General features: G+C 39.0%; 1 protein-coding gene across 2 annotated transcripts; it reads left to right on the plus strand.

Annotated features, from left to right (window-relative positions):
- Window positions 1-1,892: 1,892 nt before the first annotated feature.
- Window positions 1,893-22,719, plus strand: inavab (innate immunity activator b). 2 transcript variants are annotated; one of them, XM_033625527.2, is made up of 10 exons: window positions 1,893-2,168; window positions 9,479-9,593; window positions 14,103-14,236; window positions 16,324-16,446; window positions 16,565-16,796; window positions 16,894-16,947; window positions 17,319-17,625; window positions 18,541-18,672; window positions 18,882-19,581; window positions 20,956-22,719. In XM_033625527.2, exons 2-10 carry the CDS (start codon window positions 9,539-9,541, stop codon window positions 21,046-21,048), a joined length of 1,830 nt encoding a protein of 609 aa, XP_033481418.2. In that variant the 5' UTR covers window positions 1,893-2,168; window positions 9,479-9,538; the 3' UTR covers window positions 21,049-22,719. The 2 variants fall into 2 exon arrangements, with proteins under 2 accessions (XP_033481418.2, XP_033481417.2); XM_033625526.2 differs by lacking the exon at window positions 1,893-2,168 and adding an exon at window positions 6,605-6,762.

Genomic DNA, 22,719 nt, shown 5'->3' on the forward strand with positions numbered 1-22,719 from the left:
CTGTTTAACCACCAACATGCAGAACCTTTACACAGAGATTATGCCAGAGTTGCAGCACTCAGGTCAGATGATTGACTGTGGTTTCCTTGTTCCTTAAAAGTAAGCTCATGTCTACATTGTTTGATCTGTACAGAGTCGGCTCACTGAGAAAAGCGCATTTATGCTTCATTTCTGATTGTCCTGTGAAACAAGAAGTCCTCCATTCCAGTGTCATCAGATGTCAGGTTATTTGCTGACATCTGATGACAGGGGAGGGTCATCACTTTTTTTTATTTTAACTGAAAGTTCCCCATCTGGACACAAATGTCATTCATAGGTGAATACTCAAAAATATGTATTATTTTTTCCAAATAACAGTTCTTCCTACAAGAATTAAGATCAAGGATTAATATCAAAGAGCCATGGTTTCAGATTTATTTACAACAATTAACTGCCTGGCAAATAAAATCACTGAGACAGATGTGGTAAATGTTTTTGTGTCTGATGAGAGAAAAGGAAGTGCTGATAAAAAAAAAAAACAGACTTTGTTTATCACTGCCAATTATGTGTTTTACTACAATTCATTGCTTTACACAAGTTAAAACATATTTATATACCAGAATTTTCCAAAGTATATAATAATCTCTATTTGTGCAACAAATGGCACAGGTAGAATTTGGACTTAAATTATGTGAAATGTGAAAAAGAACATTTGGTTAAACAGCAAAAGTTATGTGTCTATAAAACAGAAGACATACTTTTGTTGTGAATAGAAAATAGTGATGATCAGTTTCATTATTGTCCATGAACAAAGACACATTCAGCCACTATCTGTCACTAAATATGCCATGAAATGTTGATCGCTGTAGCAAAGGTGTATATTTGAGCTAATGGCTTTAGGTTGTTGGTTTGTGATGCACAGCAAAAATAAATAAATAAATAAAAATAATGATCTTTCATAATGATTAGGTCTTGTTAGGGTAAATGTCTATATCAGGTCTGATTTGCAGTGACCCACTGGATGTGTGAATGGCTAAAGGTCATTAGCTGTCATAAAATATTTACTTAGTAAATAAGTAAGCTACAATTCATTCATGTGTTTCTCTTAAAGCGGACTCCATTATTATTATTCACTCTTTCATTTGAAACACCATCACCATCACCACCATCATTTTAGCCACTGATGCAGCATCTACTAGTAGCTTACTGTATCAGAAGAGTCAAAATTGGATGTTTTGGTACCTGACTGTTCACATGGTTTACAGGATTAAAGGTCTGAGTAACGCACTGCTGCCCTCTAGTGGCTAAAACATTGTAGAATATAATGCTGATATTCGTCTCCTTCAACGCACGTTGTCCTCCTCCGTAAAAAACCCGCACTTTGACTATGTTTAGTATTACTTAAGTTGTTTTGATGTCGAAATCCGTTGAATAACCATGAGACGGTGTTTACTGCCGGTAAACCGCCCACACAGTACCAGAGAAGAGGATGAACCATGCGGCGTTCACAAACACATTTAAAGCCCGTGATTCCCAAAAACATGTTGGTAAATATTACTTGAAGCCTATTCAATAGCCACCAAGTGACAATAATGGCAACTCGATCCATCCACGGATTGTTTCACATGGAGGTTATTGTTTTATTTAAGCAATCAAGGGACACATTGGCAGAATTAGAAACGGAAAGCAGGAATAAAACAACGACAATACCTTAGAATAATAACCCTTTGTTAATTAATGAAATTAGAATGTTGAATTGTATTAATCTCTTTCGCTATGTTGTTTTTGATTTTTATGACTAAATTTGACACGCATGGCCATTTTTACTTCGAGTGTCGGAAATGCGGTTGCCATGGTAAATACTTTATGTTGTTAGCTGGGTCATTTCTTCCGACAGTTCCTGAAGGCGGCACTGCGTAGCTTTACTTTAGAAGTAGCCTCTCCAACAGAAAAAAGTTAGGCTAGGGGAGTAAAGTGTTAATTTAATGTTTGTGTTATATTGGGTCCACTCGGTTAGACCACAGAGACTTAACTCGAGGACTTGGTGTTGGGTTCTTCTGCTCTTTTGTCAGTGTAAATAGAAATAAACTTCCAGCTCAAATCTGGGAGACTGAGAGCCGATGGAGCGCAGTTTGTATGGATGCAGATGAGGCACGATGCTAGCTAGCTAACTAGCTAACGTTACTGAGGTAAGAGCAAAGGCGATGAAGTTGCAAGTTTTGTTTTACAAACGTTGTGTACATGTACGCAATGTGTTACTAATGCAACTTGACTCACTGCTCCTTTGAAAATAAGTACGTGGGAGTAGATAGTTAAATGTTGGGAAAAGTTCACAAGTAAAGCGAGTTTCTAAACTTTGAGAAACTCTTCAAAGCCGAGGCCCAGCAGCTTTATGAAGCTGAGTTAGCGGGGGGATAAAATGGATGAATAAATACGTTATATTTCTCTATAACGTTACCTGACGCGTAATTCAACTTTCACGTTGGTCCAGCCCTTTTCAATGTTGTCGCACCATTTGGCTTTATTGTGTAAATGTACTTGCATGTACAGAACTACAGTATTCAGGTGTATTCATTATATGTTTATATTTATTATGTCATAATTGTTTGGTAACATTCATTATACATTTTCCCAGTAGTTTAAACCTAGCCACAAAATATGTAATTATAGTACAGGACACTGAGTTTACTTCCATCTTTTATTGTTTGTTCCTATAGAAAGTTAAGGCTGTGTTTCAGGGATAATCCCTGGTGTTTTCATGAAGTTGTCAGTCCTGTGTAAAAGAGAACCACAGTGTAAAGGGACCATAACCTGTGTTAAGATATGTGACTGCACTGACCAGCAGAGAAGTACATAAATTAGCAACATCCTCTTTCAGCAGAAACACACAGCAGTTAACAGATAACCTAACGGTGGAGAACAATGAAATTCAACTTACAGGGGAATTTCATGCTGTCTTACATGCATTCACACTCAGGGTTATCATATGACAGCAGTTTAACAGTACACCTACCCTATGAAGTTTGAACATAATTTACAAAATGGTTGATATATTTGAAACCGAATGATATTGTTTTACTTTATTCTCTATAAAGATTTTTTTTAGAGCAGAAGTCTCAGTAGTTAGTTTGTGATTTCTGTGCATTGAACCATTTCTGCTGTCTACACATTCCTGAGCATTAACCAGGGGGCAAAAGGACATGAGCAGCTTAACCCCTGAAACCTCAGTGAACTGCTGTTGGGATAGTCATTACAAACTTAAGCTGTGCAGCCAAACTTTAGTAAAACTCATGTAACTTCATTTTTTAAATTCTAATGGAGAGCCTAAATTTTCAAGATATGTCGAAATAAACTTGGAAAATTACAGAAATCAGATGCAAAAATGGTCTAGAATATGTCAATTTGCTGTATTGTTACAAGAATACAATTATATTAAATCTTTGGTTTTAATATTTCATTCAGTATAAACATCAAATAGCTTCAACAAAGACCTTGAACAAGCTTATACAGAATACACATACAGTTAAGTACTATCAAGACAGTGTGGAACAATCATACTTTTCCAATTTAAAAGCTACTTAAGAGGAGCTTTAAATGTCTGTCTCTGTATGTAATGGTGTTGATGTGTTTAAGCTTGTTCACTCTCAGCCACGGCCTTGGGCTTGGCCACAGTTTAGAATAGACCTTGATTTGCATGGGTGTGCACAAACTTCTAATTCAGTAATCCACATCAGACACACCACTTCTGCACGCTTGCTCATTTGAGATACACGTGGTATTTTTTTTCACATCTTTATTACAGTCAATTAGAGCCCTTAGGCAACATAAAACTTAGAGCTGGCTGCAGGCAGGGGGAGGTGGTGGGTGGAGACCCAGCAGCTCCCAGAGTTGCTTTGTTTGCCTTTTTAAAGCTTAAGGATTTGTACTCCATTAGTGTAACTACTGTAATGTAATGTAGCAGTTTTTTTTGTATCCCCATCTTTGATTTAAGCATCATGACAGTGAGATGATATAGTAGCACCTGGCGGAGAAGCTAAGTTGCAAAATATTAAGGGGAAACTGTGTGATCCTCTGGCAGCTGATGGCTCTACACACTGGCAGCGGTAGTCTAGCCGTACTCTTATAAAGGACTCAAGAATATTTAAAGAATTTGTTATGCCAGCTGCTGGGTTGCCTACACAAAGCTCTGTCTCTGTCTCCTGGGGACCTCTGGTTTATATAAACTACCCATGACATCCACCAACTGGCTACTTAAACACAGGACAAGTGTCTGTTTTACAGCAGTGTCGAGGGAAGTTGTAGTCTTAATGTCGAGCATGATGGACATAACTGCACAGTTGTTGTAATTCCATAATTGAAGGATAAAAAATGCTTCCAAAATACTGTTAGCATTAGTGTTGATATAACCTCTAAACTTTGGTTCCCATGAACGGAAGAGATTGTTGTTCATTTATATAATTGCACTTCCCTTGTATCTGATTTTAGGTTATCAAACTGCTTGGTATGCTGCCTGTTTACACAAGGCACTGCTGCTGCTGCTGCTGCTGCTCTTTTATTCTATTAACTATACAGGCGCTGGTAGCTTGTAGTTGTTTCCTAGTTTATTAGGCACACCTAGCTAAAACTAATGTAGTCTAATACAAGAATCTGCAATAAATGCTGCCTTCATGAAGGTTAGAATATTCAGTTTTTTTGTTGAAACTGTTTTAGAGAGGTGCTGATTCAACTTTGTGGTTATTTTGGAGCGTGCGATTTGGTTAATGCATCATGCAGAGGGATGTTTCTGTTAGTCAGCTCACCCTTACTGATATAAATGCAGCAGACAAAATATGACAAACAAAAATTATATATGTATAGAGATTATAGCCCGACTGACTCAGGACTATTTAGGCAGGTATAAAATCAGGTAAAAAAAAAAAAAACTTTTCAGGACTTTCTGATGGACAGAATACAGAGCATTGACTAGTATCAAAATATATCTTGTTATTTCTGTACTTGTTATTTATCGGCTGACATATTTGCCAATACCATTTGATCTGTCGGCCCGACTGATTTATTGTTCCAGCTTAAATGGAGCTAGTGCACAGTGGCTGGTGGTTTGCTGTAAGCTAGCAGGGCTAACATACATTTTGTCAACTTGTCATTGATCTGTGATAAGCCAATATCAGCTTATAATACTGGTCAGATAAAGTAAATACAACAGTGCAAGAAATCAGATTTAATATTTCACTACATTGTCAATGCCAAACGTAAAAGCTTCTGTGAAATGCACCCTGTCTCTTCCCACTGTGAAACCTAAATGTGGAAGTCACTGAACCAAATATCTGCCGCTTTTGTCACCGTGGCTGCTGCTTTCTCGGTGCCATGTCATTTGAGAACTGATTCTTGAGTGTCTGGGAATTGCTGGACCTTTTCTCAGCATGTCTGAGCACCAGCATTCCCGGAAAGCCAAAATGAATATTGAGATTCAGAATGAATGTGAGCCATGCAGTTAGAGAGCAGGTGCTGCATCTGGGTCTCTGTAAATCATGCGGACTATCCCACCAACATGTGTTTCCCTCTTTTTAGTGGAGGCAAAAATGTCAGGCTACAAAAAGGCCTCTGCATTGGTAGCCTGGAAGTGAGAGAAGTGCCAAAGTTTAGAGGGCTATTTGCACACTAGTAAATTTCTAAGTTCATAATTGGTTATTCATTTTTACTGGCTGTTTGAACATCCAGGAGATGGCAGTAGACATGCATTGGCCAGATATTTGACCTTTGTATGCAGAGCTGAACTGTGACACCGACAGTTTATTGTTAAGAAAACAGACGAGGAGAGGAGTCAGCGTGAAAGTCATCAACAGTCAGTTATCAAGTCATTGAGTCATCTATTATCAGTGATGTAAGCATGAATATTTGCTTTGCATATTGTCCCACGTACCCGGACAAAAAGAAACCATCAACAAAATTGAAAGAGTTGAACAAGACTTGTAGACTGCTAAAATGGGTTGATTACTAACATCATATTAGGGCTGTAACTTATTTATATTTTCAATACTGGTTAATCTGTGGAATACTCTGTCAATTAATCGATTAACTGTTTAGTCACCAGTATTCGGATTGGAGGGTGATGTTGTTACATTGTTTGTTTGGTCCAAAAAGACAGTTCACAACCCAAGATATTCAATTTACTAACATACAATGTAAAGACAAGCAGAAAATCTCCATGTTTTAGAAGCTGGGATTGGCAAAGTTTGGCATAATTACTTAAAAAAATAACTGGCAACAAGTTTGGTAAGTGATTAATTGTGTAAGTAATTTTTTGTCAGCTAATAGACTACTTGATAAATCGTTTCAGCTTTAAAATGAAAATTATATTCATAAGTGCTGTTGCTCATAAGTTGCACCTGGGTCTTCGATGTTTGTCATACCGTGTGACTACTTTTTATAGTCGTAGTGCTTTTGTAATGGGGCACACGTTTCGCACAGGTTGCCACCACCCATCTATTAGGATGCTGATAAGAGGGCAAAGTGAGGTGTAATTTCTCAGTATCTTTGTCATTGTTGTTGACACAGTTTCAAACTCAGGCAGGAGTGCTGGGTTATATGATACTGACTCAAGTGTTCAGCCCTCTGTATGTGGCCACTCCTCTACAGCAGGCAGCGCTTTCTTAGTGGGCGAGTCTCTCATTCCTGTCCAGACTCTACACAGCTCAGGTTTTGTGCATTTCCATTCAAGTCGGGAGTTGTGAAAGAAAGTTTTTGCCGTTTGGATTTTGACAGTTTTTCTAAGTTTCTCATAAAGTAAGTAGATTTTTTTATACGTTGTCCAGCTGGCAGTGTTTGATGTACTTTACATCATTTAGGTGATTTATTTTTGATCGGTGTGGGGTAACTGTCATCGTGTTGATTGTATTGTTAAGTTAATATTTTATATTTAGACATGGATGATTTTACACACTACATCAGTGTGGTGTGATTGTTTTGTCTGTTTCCTACAGTTTCTTAGCACCTTCAGGGTCGAGACAACCCCTTCCCTGTTTTTGTATAGGTGTGTTTGATTTCTCTAAACCCATCCCTAAAGAAATGCCCAGTTTGTACTTGTTTATCTAATATTGTGTTAGAAATAGAAAAATGTTGGGATTCATGACGCACAATATAAACATTTCACACAGAGAAAATATGTCCAACAAAACATTTGATTGGAAAAAAGTTCAGTATATCAACAGGTCATGTCATATATATTGACAGCAAGCTACTGCACATCTACAGTGCATCAAACTACTTTAGTAGTTTTGGTTCCATCCTTGTGCGGTGCAGGGATGAGAGTCTGACGGTTTTTCAGGGGATTTCAGTGATAAGCACACCTTGAGCTGGTGACTGGGAATCCGAAAGTTTAAAACACTCCCAAGACGTATGACTCAATTTTTTTTGTACAGCCTGTCTTTGTGGGGATTGTTGGATTAAGTTACCTACCTGATAAATTAAGTTCTGAATTAGATCATCATATTTTGGTTTTTAGTTCTGAAAGGGTTGATCATTAGGTAGCTGATCGACTTGATTGAAAGTAAAATAACTTTATAAGTATCCAGCAAAAGCGGCAAATTGATATATGATGATTCCAGCCTATCAGAAGTGAAGAGTTGCTGCTTTTCTCTGGGTTGTATCATTGTAAATGAAAAATCTTTGGATTTTGAACTATTATAAAGTCGTCACCTTGGGCTCTGGGAACATTTGATGGTAACTTTTCAATATTTTAGACATTTTTATTAAATGATTAGTTGATTATTCAAAAAAAATATGTATTGATTAATGATGTAAATTATCTCTCGTTGCATCCCCAGTGGGTTTATTCCTTTACTTTTTTGATTTTTGTTGTTATTAAATTGATCAGCAATGTGACCTCTAAAGGTGCCTTATACAACATTCGGAGCATTATTACAGCAACAACTATTAGATATGTAAAAGTATAGTAGAGTAATGGTGTCCTGAGCAGAGAATGAGATCACGCTCCCTCTGCGTGTGTTGTAATCTGAGCTTCTCTGTTCTTTGTTGTGGTAGACTGGCTGCGCATGCATGTTCGTGCATGTTCGTGCCTGTAGTCCCTGTGAGTTTGTCCCACTTGCTAGCTAATCGCCATGTCTCTGCACTGTGCTCATATGATGACTACTGCTGATGACGCTGTCCCAACCCACAACGGCGGAACAACGTCATTGTCATAAGCATAGTGCCTGCCCTATATTCCCCGGACACATCAACACTGTTAGGTCTGTCAGCACTGTTGCAATTGTTAGCACTATTTGCGCTGTTAGCATAGTTGGCTGCTAGCCACTGGTTCAGCCGCCACCATGTTGAGAGCCATGTGCAGACAATCCAGTTTTAGACTCATAGATCAGCTCTGAATGTGTAGTTGTTTGTCGAAAGTACAAGTAGCGTATGTTTACATTTATTTTTCAAACCAAATTGAGTTTGAATTCAGCACTGTAGGTTGTTGTTGTTTTTATTTAATGTCCTGTGCATGAGCTGTTACGCCTTAATTCTTCAAACACAGCAGCCAATTATTTGTGATTTGGAGGAGTGCAGTGTCACAGTCACAGTCATGGGAGCTGTTTGGAGGATGTGTCATGTTCAGGATCATAATGGGACACCCTTATATGGATCCCTGGGCGTCACCATGAGCCTGGACAAACATACGATAGAAACAGCTCTTGCATGTTGCTCATGACTTCACCTCATCTAGTTGTTCCTCAAAACAATGACTGCGGGGAAGCCTCCTAGCTGAGGTGAACCTCCCCTGCGTGTTGGTATGCAACCAGCAGCACATTCCTGTATTATCTTGGTTAATAATCAAACCAACAAGTTTCACAGTTTTTACTTGACACCAGCTGAATATATGGCTCATGTGTTCTGAGCCTCTTATCTGAAGGAGTGAGATAATGGTGATCATGTGACATCAGAGACTATCAAACAGGCAGTCACAGGAAACACCCTAGACTTGGGAACATGTGTGTGTACTCATGCTGTGGAAGACTATGACTATACCTGACTGTAGGGTCATGAAGGAAAGTCACACCTGAATCACTCCATTAGCAGGTCACAAGATAAAGGATTGTGCAGTCTTTGGAGAGCTTGTGTTAGTGCTGTTTGGCATTAGATTTGGTTTTAGATTTTATCTAACCATCTATTGCTTGAGTGGCTTGTAATCGTCCTGAATGGACTGGAAGGCTGCAGGTTTAAATGCTGTGCTGTTTTTTGAGCTAAAATGTCACAGTTTGAATCTGGTCTGGTTTTGCCTTTTGAAGACACAAGACAAAGATACCTTGGGGACAGGAAAGTTGAATCTTGCCCACTCAAATTTTAGTTTTTCTTGATGGAATTTGCATTTTTGTATTGGGCATTACACCCAAAGTACCAGAAGTGTGTCCACTTTTAAGTCCAATGTTGCCACAAATGATTCCTGACTTTTGTGGAAAAGTTTGACAACTGTAATGGATACTAACATTGAAATAATACTTTACAGGAAATGGTGAGCGTCAACATTATCCACTGAAAAATAACAACAGGAAGTCGATCCACTGACATGGAGGGCAACGGAGAGATCAGTGACACAGACAGCGGCATCATCCTTCATTCAGGTAAACATTTTGTTCATCACTTATAGCATTTTTGAAATATGGATTAGCGCAACTGTCTTAGTCACATTTTTATTATAAATAAAGGAATGCACAATCAGGCACTAAAGACATAGTTAAATGCCACTGCAACGTAACGTAATTATGCAACATAGGTTCACAGTGAGTTATAAAGAGCGCGCAGCTGTGCGTAATTGTCGCACGTAGTGATGCCGCCGTGGTTTTTTTAGCCGCCCGTTCCCACCCGCAGCAAAATTCAAACCGCCTGCTCCCGCGATATTTGCGTTCCACAGGACCCAATCCCAATGCAGCCCTCTAAAACATTCCTCCATTTTTCTAGTCTCAGAATATCAAAACTTGCAGATGTACACATGTGCAACATCATAAATGTGATCATTTGTGTAAGTGCAGTTCGCTTCAGCAAAGTTTATTGTTGGGCTGCATCAAATCTTGATTCTTAGAAATCTAAATCAGTGACAATAGCCAGCCGTGTGAGATTAAAATTAGTAGAAAACAAACTAGGCGGCAGATTGTCTTTGGTCGGCTGCCCAAATATGTCTGAGGGACACTGGGCAGCTTTATTGAATTGCATTAATTAATGTGAAAACTGGATTTACGTGGGGATTGCTTCATGGTCTTTTAGCCAGTAGACATGGCTGGAGACCCAAATTAATGTAGTACACACATACCGTTAAATTTAGTTGTACATAAAACCATTACTTACATAAATAAGGAATTTAGACATACAACAGAATTAAAATCAAGTTGAAAGTTCAAACTTATTTTCTCAAATTCTTTAGGATTTTAAGGCAACCAGGACACTAACTTTCAGATAGTTTCTTTTTACAGTGTTGCTTAGTCCAGCACATGGTAATCTTATCACAGCAGCTGCTTTCAAATGACCTCAAACAGAAGACAAATAAAAAAATCCCAACTAAAGTCAAGTCAAAACATACAAATATATTTGTGTTGTTCAGGACTAAACAAAGTCATTGTTCACAGGTCAAACAAAATATCAGTATCTTAAGTTTAACACTTAGAGAAACATTCCTACATCAGCAGTCATAAGCAATGGTATGGCTTATTGACTCTTACAGGCCCAGTAGTCTGTCATGTGACAGAGCTGTTATGATCTTGATGTCTTTTGCCAAAACACAGTTTATTTCTACCTACTCATTCTCTTCATCATTGCTGTTACATTTAGACTCGGTGACATAAATCTTCCCCTGACACAAGTTCACCTCTTTTATTGCAGCATCATTATCGAATCTGTCAAGCTTGTCTTTCGTCCGATGTTTAGCAAAATGGCATCCTTTCAGAGAATAACTCAATCATAGCAGATTGCATGGCGTTAGCAACCGCTGCTACAAATTTCTTGGCAGCAGTGATGTCAATATGTTCTCAATAAAATAATCTACATTCTTGAAGCAACTCCCTACGTCAGCACACAGCAAATTAAATTAGTTTTAGGTAGTAATTCCAGCCCATTGAAGAAAATGAAAGTCATATTTAAAGAAAACAGGTCATTATCAAAACTCAGGCAGGGACCAAAATGCATCTGGTCCATTGTCTGTGTCCTGCTCAAGATGAAGAAAGCAACACAAATGATCCAGATTAAAAGAGCACTCCATTGATTTCTTTCTTGCCAAACATGACATCTACATTACCCACAATGCAACTTGGCCAACCACAGTTTTGTCAAAGCTTTGGGTTTGTTATGCTAATAGCAGCTAACGTAGCCTTGAGCCGCTAGCCTGAAGCAGAGATGAGGAGTGGGCTACAGAGCTCTGGTGAACACACCTTTTTAGAACTTCTTTATGAAATTATTGTCATTTTTAAACTTGGAGTCTTTGGACCAAACTGAAGCTGCCTCAAGTCCGACTTCATACAGCTCCTTGTGGAGCCATAAAAGGCTTTATACAACTTTTTTCCACCTAAACAGGTGTACTCCCTGAAATCTCTGTTACACTTTGGTGTGTAAATTAAGTGGAGTACCTATTTCAAGTCTGATCTTTTGCTGACCTTTTGCTGGATTAACATGTTTTGTGACTACTAAAGTTGAAACAATTGATCTAGTAATCCATTAGTTGATGAACAGAAAATTGACCAGCACAAAATTTAGCAATCAGTAAACCATTTGTGTCTTTTTTGAAGCAGCAACGCAAAAACTTCTGTAGCTGCAGCTTCTCAGTGGTGAATAGTTGCTTGTTTTTTAGTTGTCTGTGATATTAAACTGGATATATTTTCATTTTGACTGCTGATCAGACACAACAAGCACTTTGAATATGTCACCTTGTGTTTTGAAAAAATGCGATAGGCATTTTTGGCTCTTTTCTGACCCAATGATTAATCAGTTTAACAGGTGCAACTCTAGTGAATATGTTGCTCTTTGTATGTTGTAAGTCATTAAAGGGAGTCACAGATTGTGGTCACCTAGAATTATTATTCTATGGTAACAATCCCATAGAATCAGCTGCAAAGTTTGGCAACCCTGTTTTTGCTACGCCCAGCAGTGTCTACTGATTAGTTCTGGCCTCTCTGACATTCCTTGCGCCTTAATTAAGCCACGTGATGTCTGTCCTATACAATGAGAAAGTGTCGATCTACAAAGAATAGGGGGATTGTCACTCGCAGAGGAGGAATTCTTTTCCCTATTGTAATGCTGTCACACTTCTTTCCTGTCGCACCTCAGATGTTTGTCAGTACCTGCAGGGATTCTGTTAATAATCTCTGAAGGTATGTGGCGGTCAGTGCATTTTGCCTGAAGCCACTCCCACTGCCCTGAGACTAATCTTAATGTCATTAGTCACCAAGGCTGCAGACAGCAGCAGACAGAACACTAACACATTGTTAATAGTTACGAAGATCCTGCCAGTCTTTCTGCATGCCACTAAAGAAAACAACGATAAAAACAGAAGGTACGTTGTGTTGAATGCAACAATTGTGTGTGTGTGTGTAGTGGCCTCGAGAGTTCATCTGGAGCAGTGTAGTGACAAGGCACTTTCTAATTAAAATCATGGTTAGCATAGTATTAGCATGCCAGATTACCCTCAACAAGGCAACAGAGGACAAAGTAAAAATAAAATTAAATAGAACAGGCATCATCATCAACATGAAGGTCATGAAATAGGAAATGATAATAATATTGTTTTGATAAGAATAAATTAAGTTTTACAACGGACATTTTTAACTTTTACAAGTTATATTATTGCTCAAACATGACATTGGACGTGACTGATAAATGCAGTTGTAGCAACATTAGCTCTGATATCACTAACATGCATTTATAAATAGACTTAAAATGTTATTATTTTACTGAATGTTTGATTTGTTTTGTTTTCATTATGGCAGAAAGTACATATTCATTTTTACACGTTATGCACATATGTTTGCGGCCAACAATCCTAAACCACTTTTAAGTTGGGGGCGGGAATCTCCAGGCACCTCACGATTCAATTGAGATTCAGTGGCCAACGATACGATTAGAATCTTGATGCATCAAAACGTTTGATTCCTGTACATGAGTTATTTTTTCTCACTGTGACTATTTTAGCTTAGTTGGACACAACTTGCATACAGTGTGACTCTTGTCCAAGCCCCCTTTACCCTTCATATTTATATAAGCCAAAAAGCTTTTATACCATAGACTGTATTTTTAAAAAAAAAATGGACGTAGCTACCATGAAATCACCCATTGGTTTGTGGACTCCCGTTTTGAAGTCTTAGCATTTATGGTCACCACGTTGGTTGTTTGGAGCCAGAAGTGACTATATTTGAACAACAAGGTGGAGCTGTGGAGGAGCGAGGGTTGGATGTGACTGAGAGTCTGAAGACACTATCCGCAGACAGCCCGTCACTCAAAGCTGCCTGCCCTTAATTATACATAACTTTTGCGCCTTAATCTAATGTAAACACAAGTTATAGAAAACTTCACTCCCCTACAGTTGTCATGAAGGGGGAAATTAGCAATAGAGACCAAATCTGATTTTTGTACGAGGGTGTAAACATGTTTATTTATGCTGTGAAGCTGGGCATTTTGACATGGGGGTCTATGGGGATTGACTGGCTTCTAGAGCCAGCCTCAAGTGGCTGTTCAGAGAACTGCAGTTTTGGCACTTTGCAGTGTTTGTTAATTTTTCAGACCTGGAGGTTGCCAGTTATTTCATACGCTAGCTTTTAAGACAGGGATTGACGCTCGGATTATATTCATCTGCAGTTGCTCACACTCTGCTATCCTCACCAAAGAAGTAGCCTAGCTTAGAATGTAAACATGTTGATGTTTACATCCGTTACTACTCATCCAATGGGTTCAGGCATAAGGAACGTACAGCCTGGCCTGACAAAATAGTTACAGTTGTTCATAATGTGGAGAACTGGGTTTTAAATTTCTAGTGATTGACTTGACTGGATTGAAACATAATCATTAAAGAGAGTATCATGACATAACATATGTCATAACAGTCACATAATCTCAGATGAGTCCTTATGCTTCGTTCTTGTTGCATTACGCAGGCTCTGACAGCCCAATGACGCATACGAAGGATGTGACCACGCACACGCGGGCCATGAAGCTCAAACACCAGGATCTCCAAAACCGATTAGAGAAATGCCTGCGGGACCTGAAGGATCTCTGCATCCGAGAAGCTGTAAGTAAAAGTAATCTACAAATCAACAGGCCGACTGTTTAAAAACTGACTACATAATAAGAATTACATTGAAGCTTCCAACGTCTGTCGTCATGTTTTATGACGTCATCTCTCAAATCAACTTGCTTTAATGAATAAATGTCATTTATGGTACTGTTAGATTTGCTGCTAGACCACTAAGTTTATACAGGTGTGTGCACAGCAAGCAGGAGAGCAAAGCATTTTTTGACTGCAGTGAAAATGTTGTCTTGGAAAGGCTATATGCCAACAAGTGTTGATAGAAGCAGAATATTTAGTTTGATTAAAAAAAATGTTGTAAATTTTGTTTTCTTGGAGATGTTTGGATCACATGAGGCAGAAACAATACTCAGCAGCTACTGGAATCTAATTCTGCAAATTGTACAGTACTTACAATATTAGTGTAGCCTAATCTTTATCTGCAACTGTGCAGAAATACCAGGTTTAAGCAGAATGAATAGACATGCAAAAAAAGAAGGCTTAACAGCATTCAAGTGTTGATTTAAAATTTAAATGTCAACTTTAGGAATGAGGCTTTGGTGCTTTGAACTATTTGCGACAGCCGTAAACATGTCACATAATCACGATAATCTGAGATTATTAAAATTTTATGAAAGGTTTCAGCAGACCCAGACAAAGTCAAACTGAAGACAATTGTTACATAATTAGGCGAGGTGATACAAAGTGTACTTGCTGTATTGCATGTGATTCCAAAAAAATAGGTGGAGTAGTTTATAGCAGGATGTTTGATGACGCATTTTACTGCAGGTTTACAAAGTAACCTGCAAGAGGGGACATTTTTAAGATGTGTTCAGCCCTGTCTGCACAAATGTGGATGAATTAAATCAAGTTTTGTGTCCACACTTGTGTTTTTTCACACATTTTTCACACGATTTCAGATTTCTGTTGTTCACAAACACGGACTGGACTTAGATATCCAAAAACTTTTATGCTTTCTCAAATTAGTCTGCATTAGCTTCAAACCAGCCTTAATGTCACAGTGGTTGTGTTGAGTCATGGGCCATTGAGAGGAAACAAAAGGTCTTTTAATCTATCTTCCTGTCCTTTGTGACGCTTTTATTTTGGCTCTTACTGCCAAGCAGAATACAAACATCATCCCTTTCCTTTCGGACACATTGTGTACTGAATTAGAACATGCAATGTGGCTGCTGTGAGATTTTCTTTAAATGTATCATAGCCTTTGAAGAGGTATCCTGGTGGTTCAGTTGGTCAAAGTGACTTCAGTGTTCCCATGACAGCCTGGATTTCAATCCAGCTCCAGCATGAGACTTTTGTCACACATCACCCCTTCATTTCCAATACTTTCTGCAGTACTTTCTCTCTCTGCGCTGTGAATTATCAAGTAGAGACAAAACATTGGCACATTGAATCACTTCGAAACTGGTCACATATCCCTGTGGGAGTATCTCTGCCATGCGTTGGTGCTCCAGGGTAAAATCCCAGGACTGATCATTCTTTCCTGTTGACACTCGGGCTGGGCACTCCTGTTGGGACACGCTCAGGTGAACTAATGGGAGGCATGACGCCTCTCCCTTCTTTTAGTGACAAAAGAATAAGTAAGCTCATTGGCCGTGCTTACGTGTTTGTCTGTCTGCAAAGGTGGCTGTCTAAGAGTGACTCAAAGTAACTGTTTTAATGACTGATCTATAATGAAATCAGTTAACAGTGCGTTGCCATGCTCTGGGTTTGACTTTGACACGGATACTCGATGCTGTGAGAAAGTGAGACCTAAAGAATGTGTTGTGAAAGGAAATCTCTGCAAACGCAGAATTGTGCAAGAGATTCCACAAACCTGTATGCCTCAACATGTAAAGAGAGCAGATTGAGATACTGTTACATCATTTCAAAACTTCCACAGAAGTGGTTGAATAAACTCTGAGATGTGTATCTTTATTTGAACAACGAAAATGAAAGGATTTAGTGTTTGAAAAGATGTCTTTGTTTTGATTTCACCAAGTCAGAATCTGTTTCCAGACAATGAACTTTATGTTACGTTCAGATGTTGCTTTGTGGACATTTGGATTTGTGAAGTTTTCTCTGTTGTTTAGGAGTTGACAGGCCGGCTGTCAGATGATTACCCTCTGCTGCCAGGAGAGAAGCCTCCGCAGATTCGCAGACGTATTGGAGCTGCGTTTAAACTGGACGATCAAAGCATCCCACAAGGAGCAGAGGTATAAGCGGCATGTGGAGACTGCAAGACTGAATAATATCATTTATAAACAATGTGTAAACCTCAATGTTTCAGGAGTCACACTGTTGTCTCTCTCTTGTCACGCCACCATTTTACAGGAGTCAGAACTGAGTTTAGTGGATGGTGAGCTGTCGCTTCAAATGAAGATATACGAGGCAGCGCGCAAGCTCTGCGACGAAGATCACCTGAGTAAGGCTGTTAGAAAGAGCCGAATACAGCAGTGCAAGAGAGAGGAGAAAAAACTGAAACGGCTTCAAGAGTCGGCCTTTCAGCTGCGACTGGAGCACGGCCGATCATCGCCACTCCCTGCTTTTAATATTGCACAACATGGTGAGAGGCGTCCGGCAAGACTTCAAGATAGTTTGTAGTCAAATCCCTTTATTTATAACCACCTGTGCCGGGGGTTAATTCTGTTTCTGTTTTTCAGATCTGGGCACATCTGATGACAGCTCTCTGTCTGATTCTGTAGTGCAAGATGAAGGTAAGACCAGTTTTTACAAGGTTTTTTTTTTTCTAAATCTAGTGTAGACGAGAGTCAGACTAAGACCAATTTATTTTGTTTAAAGCCTGGACAATGTTTGCCACACAGCCTTTAACCATAAAATATGGAAATATGAGCAGTGAACATATCTTGAATACTTAAATGGTCATGGGTTCTCTTAATAAAATAAAGAATACATTAAGAATCTGTGGAAGAGATTAGAGATGCAGTACAACAAGGCGACAATCAGCCAATACCAATTTGTGGTCGATAAATTGGTGCATTCCTAAAGGAGATAAATGTTTATCAACACTTAATCACTTTCTGCAGGTATCACACACTTAATAATCTCTGTTATTTTTTCCCTCTAGAAGTGACAAGTCAATCATCCCAGTTATCCTCAGGACCCCCTTGTTCAGGAGAGACAGATCCTCCTCCGCCTCCCCCTGTGTCCACACAGTCCTTCATAAACGGCTCCTACATGTCTCCAATAGAGGCTCCCCAGACCCTGCCACTGACCCCATGCCAGTCTCCCCACCCGAGCCTTGATTCTAAACTGAGTTTCAGCTCAAGCCCCGTGTGTGACCTTCCCCCCATCCAGCACTCCCCGTGGACAGAGTCAAGTCTCGACCAGCCCTACGAGAAGAGCAAGAAGTCGCGCTCCTCCAGCAAGACGAGGTAACACAGACCATCGGTCTTGACTCCTTTCTTGTTAATTGACTTTTTAGGACTGGGTAAAACAGAGTGTGGTTTACATGGATTGTAGAGAACTGTGTGAAATGCTGATCAAGTGGCTACTGGTAGTAGTGAGGGAAGTGGTCCTGGTTGGATTCTTCGGAAAGCCTGCCAGAAATAGTACATGGAAGTTAATGCTTTTTATGCCTTAACCGAAACACTGTGCACCCTTTTAAAAGTTATGTTAAACGTCATTGCTATGTAGCCAATGTCACTGAGTGGTGTACTTGTGCTGCTTTGTATTTTCTTTATGATAGAGCAGACATCATAGAGCAAGATGAACACTTTATCTTGTCACTAATGCTGGACAAAAGCTCATTGAGTACTGTCATTTCAAGTGCAAACCTTCTTGCTCCTGCCCTGTAGTATAACAAAGTACTTGTCAGTGATGGTAATGAATGTGCAACACTGCCATCTGCTTTCGCTCTGGTGCTACAACAGTCACTGTGGACAACAACTATAAATCCTACTGATTTTAATGACACCTTGACGCAGAGATAGAATTCAGTTTTTATTGTCCAGTAGTTAATTGCTGTAATAAAAAACTCCAGCCTGTGATTATGTGTATTTTTCCTGTGTAATGGATTAATATTAACCTGCAGTCATTAATGATCTCAGCCACAGGATGTCAGAGGAAATACAGTTATTTTTGTGAAAACATTGAAACCCTTTATACTCAACTGCAGTCGTTGACTTAGCTTTTCATTTTTTTTATATTTGAGATTTCTACTGTTGATGCCTGTCTTCGTGAACAAAACCTGGGTTTTTTTCCTGTATTTTAAATGTTTTGATATATAAAAACACCAGCGAAGAAACAAAATGTAACATATTTCTTGTGCTGCTGTTTTGTGTGTTCAGCAGTCCAGCCAAAAGTGAAGTGTTGCCACCATTTGAGGCTTGCTTTGCTTCCCATCTGAAGCTGAGCCGCTCCCAATCGAACAGCACGCCTTCCACACCAGAGATGCGTGTGCACAGACAACTCTCCCTCAGGTAGCTGCACCTCAAATATATCTCAAGTACTGTATGGCGGCAGGACACCTATGTTGAACCTGTGATCATGTTATTTAGCTTCATGCATAAAAGCTTTTTTCATTTTAAATCACATCAGGTGCTGTGAAGTGTATGTTTTGAAAAGTTGAGTTTGCTTTTCAAGTAGCCATACTAATGCAAACAATGTAATTCCTGTGTGATTTGCGCAGGATATCCAACCCTGAGATGTCAAAAGACCGTGGTCGCCCCAGAGGTGCAAGGAGGCGGCTGACAGAATACGCAATAACTTTACCAGAGACTCCTCCCCCTGCGTTGAACTATGGAAACCATGTTAACTCTGAGGACAGCAACTCTGAACACTCATCTGCATCTTACAACAGCTCACCTTCTCAGGAGCTGCCATGCGATTTGCCCAAACAGTATCAGTCTGCATTCCAGCACTCTAGCCCAGTTGGCAGCTATGGACCTCAAGCCCTCCCACACACTGGCTTTTACCATAATCCCAGGCACCAGTCCAGCCCCAATTTCCACAAAGCCTATCACAATAAAGAAGTGGTCTACCAACCTGAACTGGACTTGGCACAGAGCCATTACACCCAGCAGGCTCCTTATCCTCCCAACAGATATGAGTATTACTATAAAGATGCAGCTGTGCCCCACCAGAGAGCACAGAGGCCTTTACCTCCTGACACCAGACACATCTCCCCGCCGGCTCAATGGGACCATCCACACTACCGCTCCGGCGGTCTCCCGCAGCATGTAGTGAGTGAGCAGCTCAAGTCATGGCACCGGCGCAGTCAGCTCAAAGCTCCCAGGTCCCGCTCTCTCGACAGACAGGGAGCAGTCAGAGTTAAAAACATGTCGTTTCGGGAGGGGACCTGCCTCCAAAACCAGAAGTACCATGAACAGGTGAGTAAACTTAAGTATTTGATATATGCCAACAATCTGTCAGTCACATTATAACAGTGTGTCAACAATGTAGTAGTGTTAAGTAAGTAATTGACTTATTGACAGTTTTTCTCAACACGTTTGCACAATGTACCTGCTCAAAGTGACTGTTTTAATAAATGCAATAATACAGCTGTTACACATGCCAAATCTGCTGGAAAAGGAAAGAAATTTAAAATTAAGTCATATGTTTGAAGTTGGCCTGTTTGACTGAAACCTGCTATTTTTATGTTATTAGGGGCTTATTGATTTACCTGATGAATGGGTGTTTTCTGTTAGTTTGTTCTTTTTTATTTAGGAGTTTTTTATATCTAGACACTGGTAGAAAATATCTCCATACTCCATACTACATCTATACAGTGTTTCACTTTCTCTCACTTTATTAAAAAAGGGAGTCACTGCATAGATGTAAGTGTATGGAGATCTTTTCTACCAGTTTGGGCTCATCAATGTTTCCAGCAAGTTGCAGTACAAAGCTGGTTGGAGAAGTGGTTTTCATACGTAATATAAACACTAAAACAGGGACATATTTAAACAAAAGTAACACTGAAGCAACTCTACACCTCTGCTCTGATGTACTAATGGACTCAACCTAATGTCAACCCTCATTTATCTTATCTCAAGACATTGTAGAATAGGTTGAGGAAGAGATTTTTGCCATGTGGACATTTGTTGGTAAAACAAAGTTTTTCCAGTGTATATCAGACAGGCGCTGGTGTTTTTAACTAGTCTTTAGGAGGTGTGAAAGGACATTTAATATTTCAAGTTTATATTCAGGATACATTCAGTGGGTTTTTCTGCACAGTGTGATTTTAAAATGCTTAAGGCATTAACTATTGCAGCTGTTGATGATTTTTTTTATTACCACCGTTCAGAAAACATATCTAGTTTCCTTTTTATTGCTTCAGTTTATTTAGACACATGGGACACTTTTAAATGCAGGGTCATCTCTAGGAAGTCATCAGGAAAGATCAATTGACTGCAGCAGAAATGTTTTTGTTGTTTTTATTGGTTGTGGGTTTTTTTTTTTTTTTTACAATAATAGCAAACTGCTGAATATCCTAGTTAAAGCAGAAGGTTGTGTTGGTCATTGTTGTTCACTTACATTAAGTGTAAGTCAGGTAGAATTTAGACCTGAAGTTGTGAACAGTCAGTTGTCACAGCAGAATATGACTGATAAGCTCAGGATGCTACAGAAGACAGTGTCTAAACACCCAAACTTCAGTCTTTAACGTAATTTGCATTGTACTGAATTAAATGTATTTCACTATTTACATTTTCATTATCTCAGTCATGGTTCTAATATTGTTTCTTTCTTCTTTTGCCCACTTTAAGGTTATCCAAAGAAGGGCTCTTCAAAGAGCTGCAGATGACACCCAAGGGCACTGGGTTGTAGATGATGGCACTCACTATTTAAGTCAAGTTTAAACCGAGGCCGTGAACTTCGACACTGCAACTGTATTCATTCCCAGTTAACCAAAGTGAAGAGGTCAGGAAATCAAGTCAAATGAACTGTTTATGTCCATTTTAAAAATACATGTTTTTTCATGGTTTCTGTTGATCCATCTGCCTGTATTTGGACATATAGAGGGACAATGAAAAGCTGGAACATCTTACATGATAATGCGATCAAGTGCAACACTACAAAACTACAGCCAAAGTTTCTGTCAAGTTATATCCAACACTTCTTTGGCACAGTCACAGTAAAGGTGGTTTCAGACCAGTTGTATTAGATTTGAAGCACAACTGTAAAGGGTACCTGTTGTTTTTTGTCCACTCTCTGTATGTTGTTCGGTACTAACAGTTACACATTAAGCATTTAATTGAAGGCTTGTCACTGTTTTAATCTGTTAACGTTGTTTGCAAAAAAGGTGTCCAAGGCACTGTAAATCTGCTGCCAGCTCAGATCTGGTTGTTAAGATTCTCAAAAAAAAATCCTCATCAGCACAGAGTTTCTGTGTCATTGGAATTATTTTGATATATGAAGCAATTAAAAATGAAATGATAATTGACGGCAAAGTGGTGGGAGATTGCAGGGTTTGCAATTGCAATCTCAGATGAATTATGATTTATTGCAAAACAGTCAGATGTAAAGCCATCAAGTAACCTGCTTAAGGTACTTAATCACACAACATAAAATACTGCATTAGCTGTGTCTATCTGTAGCCAAAACCACTGCCAATAATGCAGCTTTGTGAGGATGTGTTCAAAACAGAAATGTTTACTTTTTGCAGTTTGGTTGATGGATAATAAATGTGCTCCTTTTCACTTAGCTGTATGAAGGAAAGGAATTAATTGTAAAATAATGTAAATGAGTAACACCTACTTTTTAACTCCACTTTGTGTATAATGTTACCTTGATGTGTGTGTCACCATGTTAATGAACTCAAGCTGCTTAAATTTAAGATGTTTCCTCTCATTTATTTTTGGAGGCAAATTTGTCTTGTTTTAATACGTACATGTGTCGGTGGCTCTGCCAGTTAACTTGAATTACTAATGGACTTACTCAGCTAGTTGAAACTAGATATTAACTTCCTCACGAGTTATACAGTAGCAAATTTAACAAAAGCAGAGTCGTGATGCTTGGCAGCTATTAAAGTGTTAAGTTGAAATTAAAAATATACTGAGCTTTAAAAGAAACACACACTAACACTTGTGTTAGGACCAATACAATTTCTGCTATGAGGTGAACTGTATTTGAAACACTGCCAATATGTGATTCACAATCTCCCAATCAAGCTTTTGATGGTCGAACGTGTGAGAAAGAGAACAAATTATTGCAAATCCACTACACACTGACTGGTCTCTCACAGTGATCTATTTATGTGTTTATTTATTGTGATGTGCACCATTGAACCCTTGGAAAGTCAGACATGGACCTGAGTTTGCAAAACCCAGCAGCAGTAAAGACTGCATCTAGCTGTACATAAAAAACAGACCACAATCATGTTACCTTGTGTGCCTCTTTTTTACTGTCTTTTTTATTTATCAGTCAAAGTAGTTTAAGTGGACCTAATAATGATGTGTGATGTTGCTGTTGATAAATCTGTGAAAGTGTTTTCCCTGTGGAAGAAAATAAAGAGTTATGTTTGCATAGTG

Source organism: Epinephelus lanceolatus, chromosome 1, assembly GCF_041903045.1.
Source record: "Epinephelus lanceolatus isolate andai-2023 chromosome 1, ASM4190304v1, whole genome shotgun sequence".
NCBI classification, from domain to species: domain Eukaryota; kingdom Metazoa; phylum Chordata; class Actinopteri; order Perciformes; family Serranidae; genus Epinephelus; species Epinephelus lanceolatus.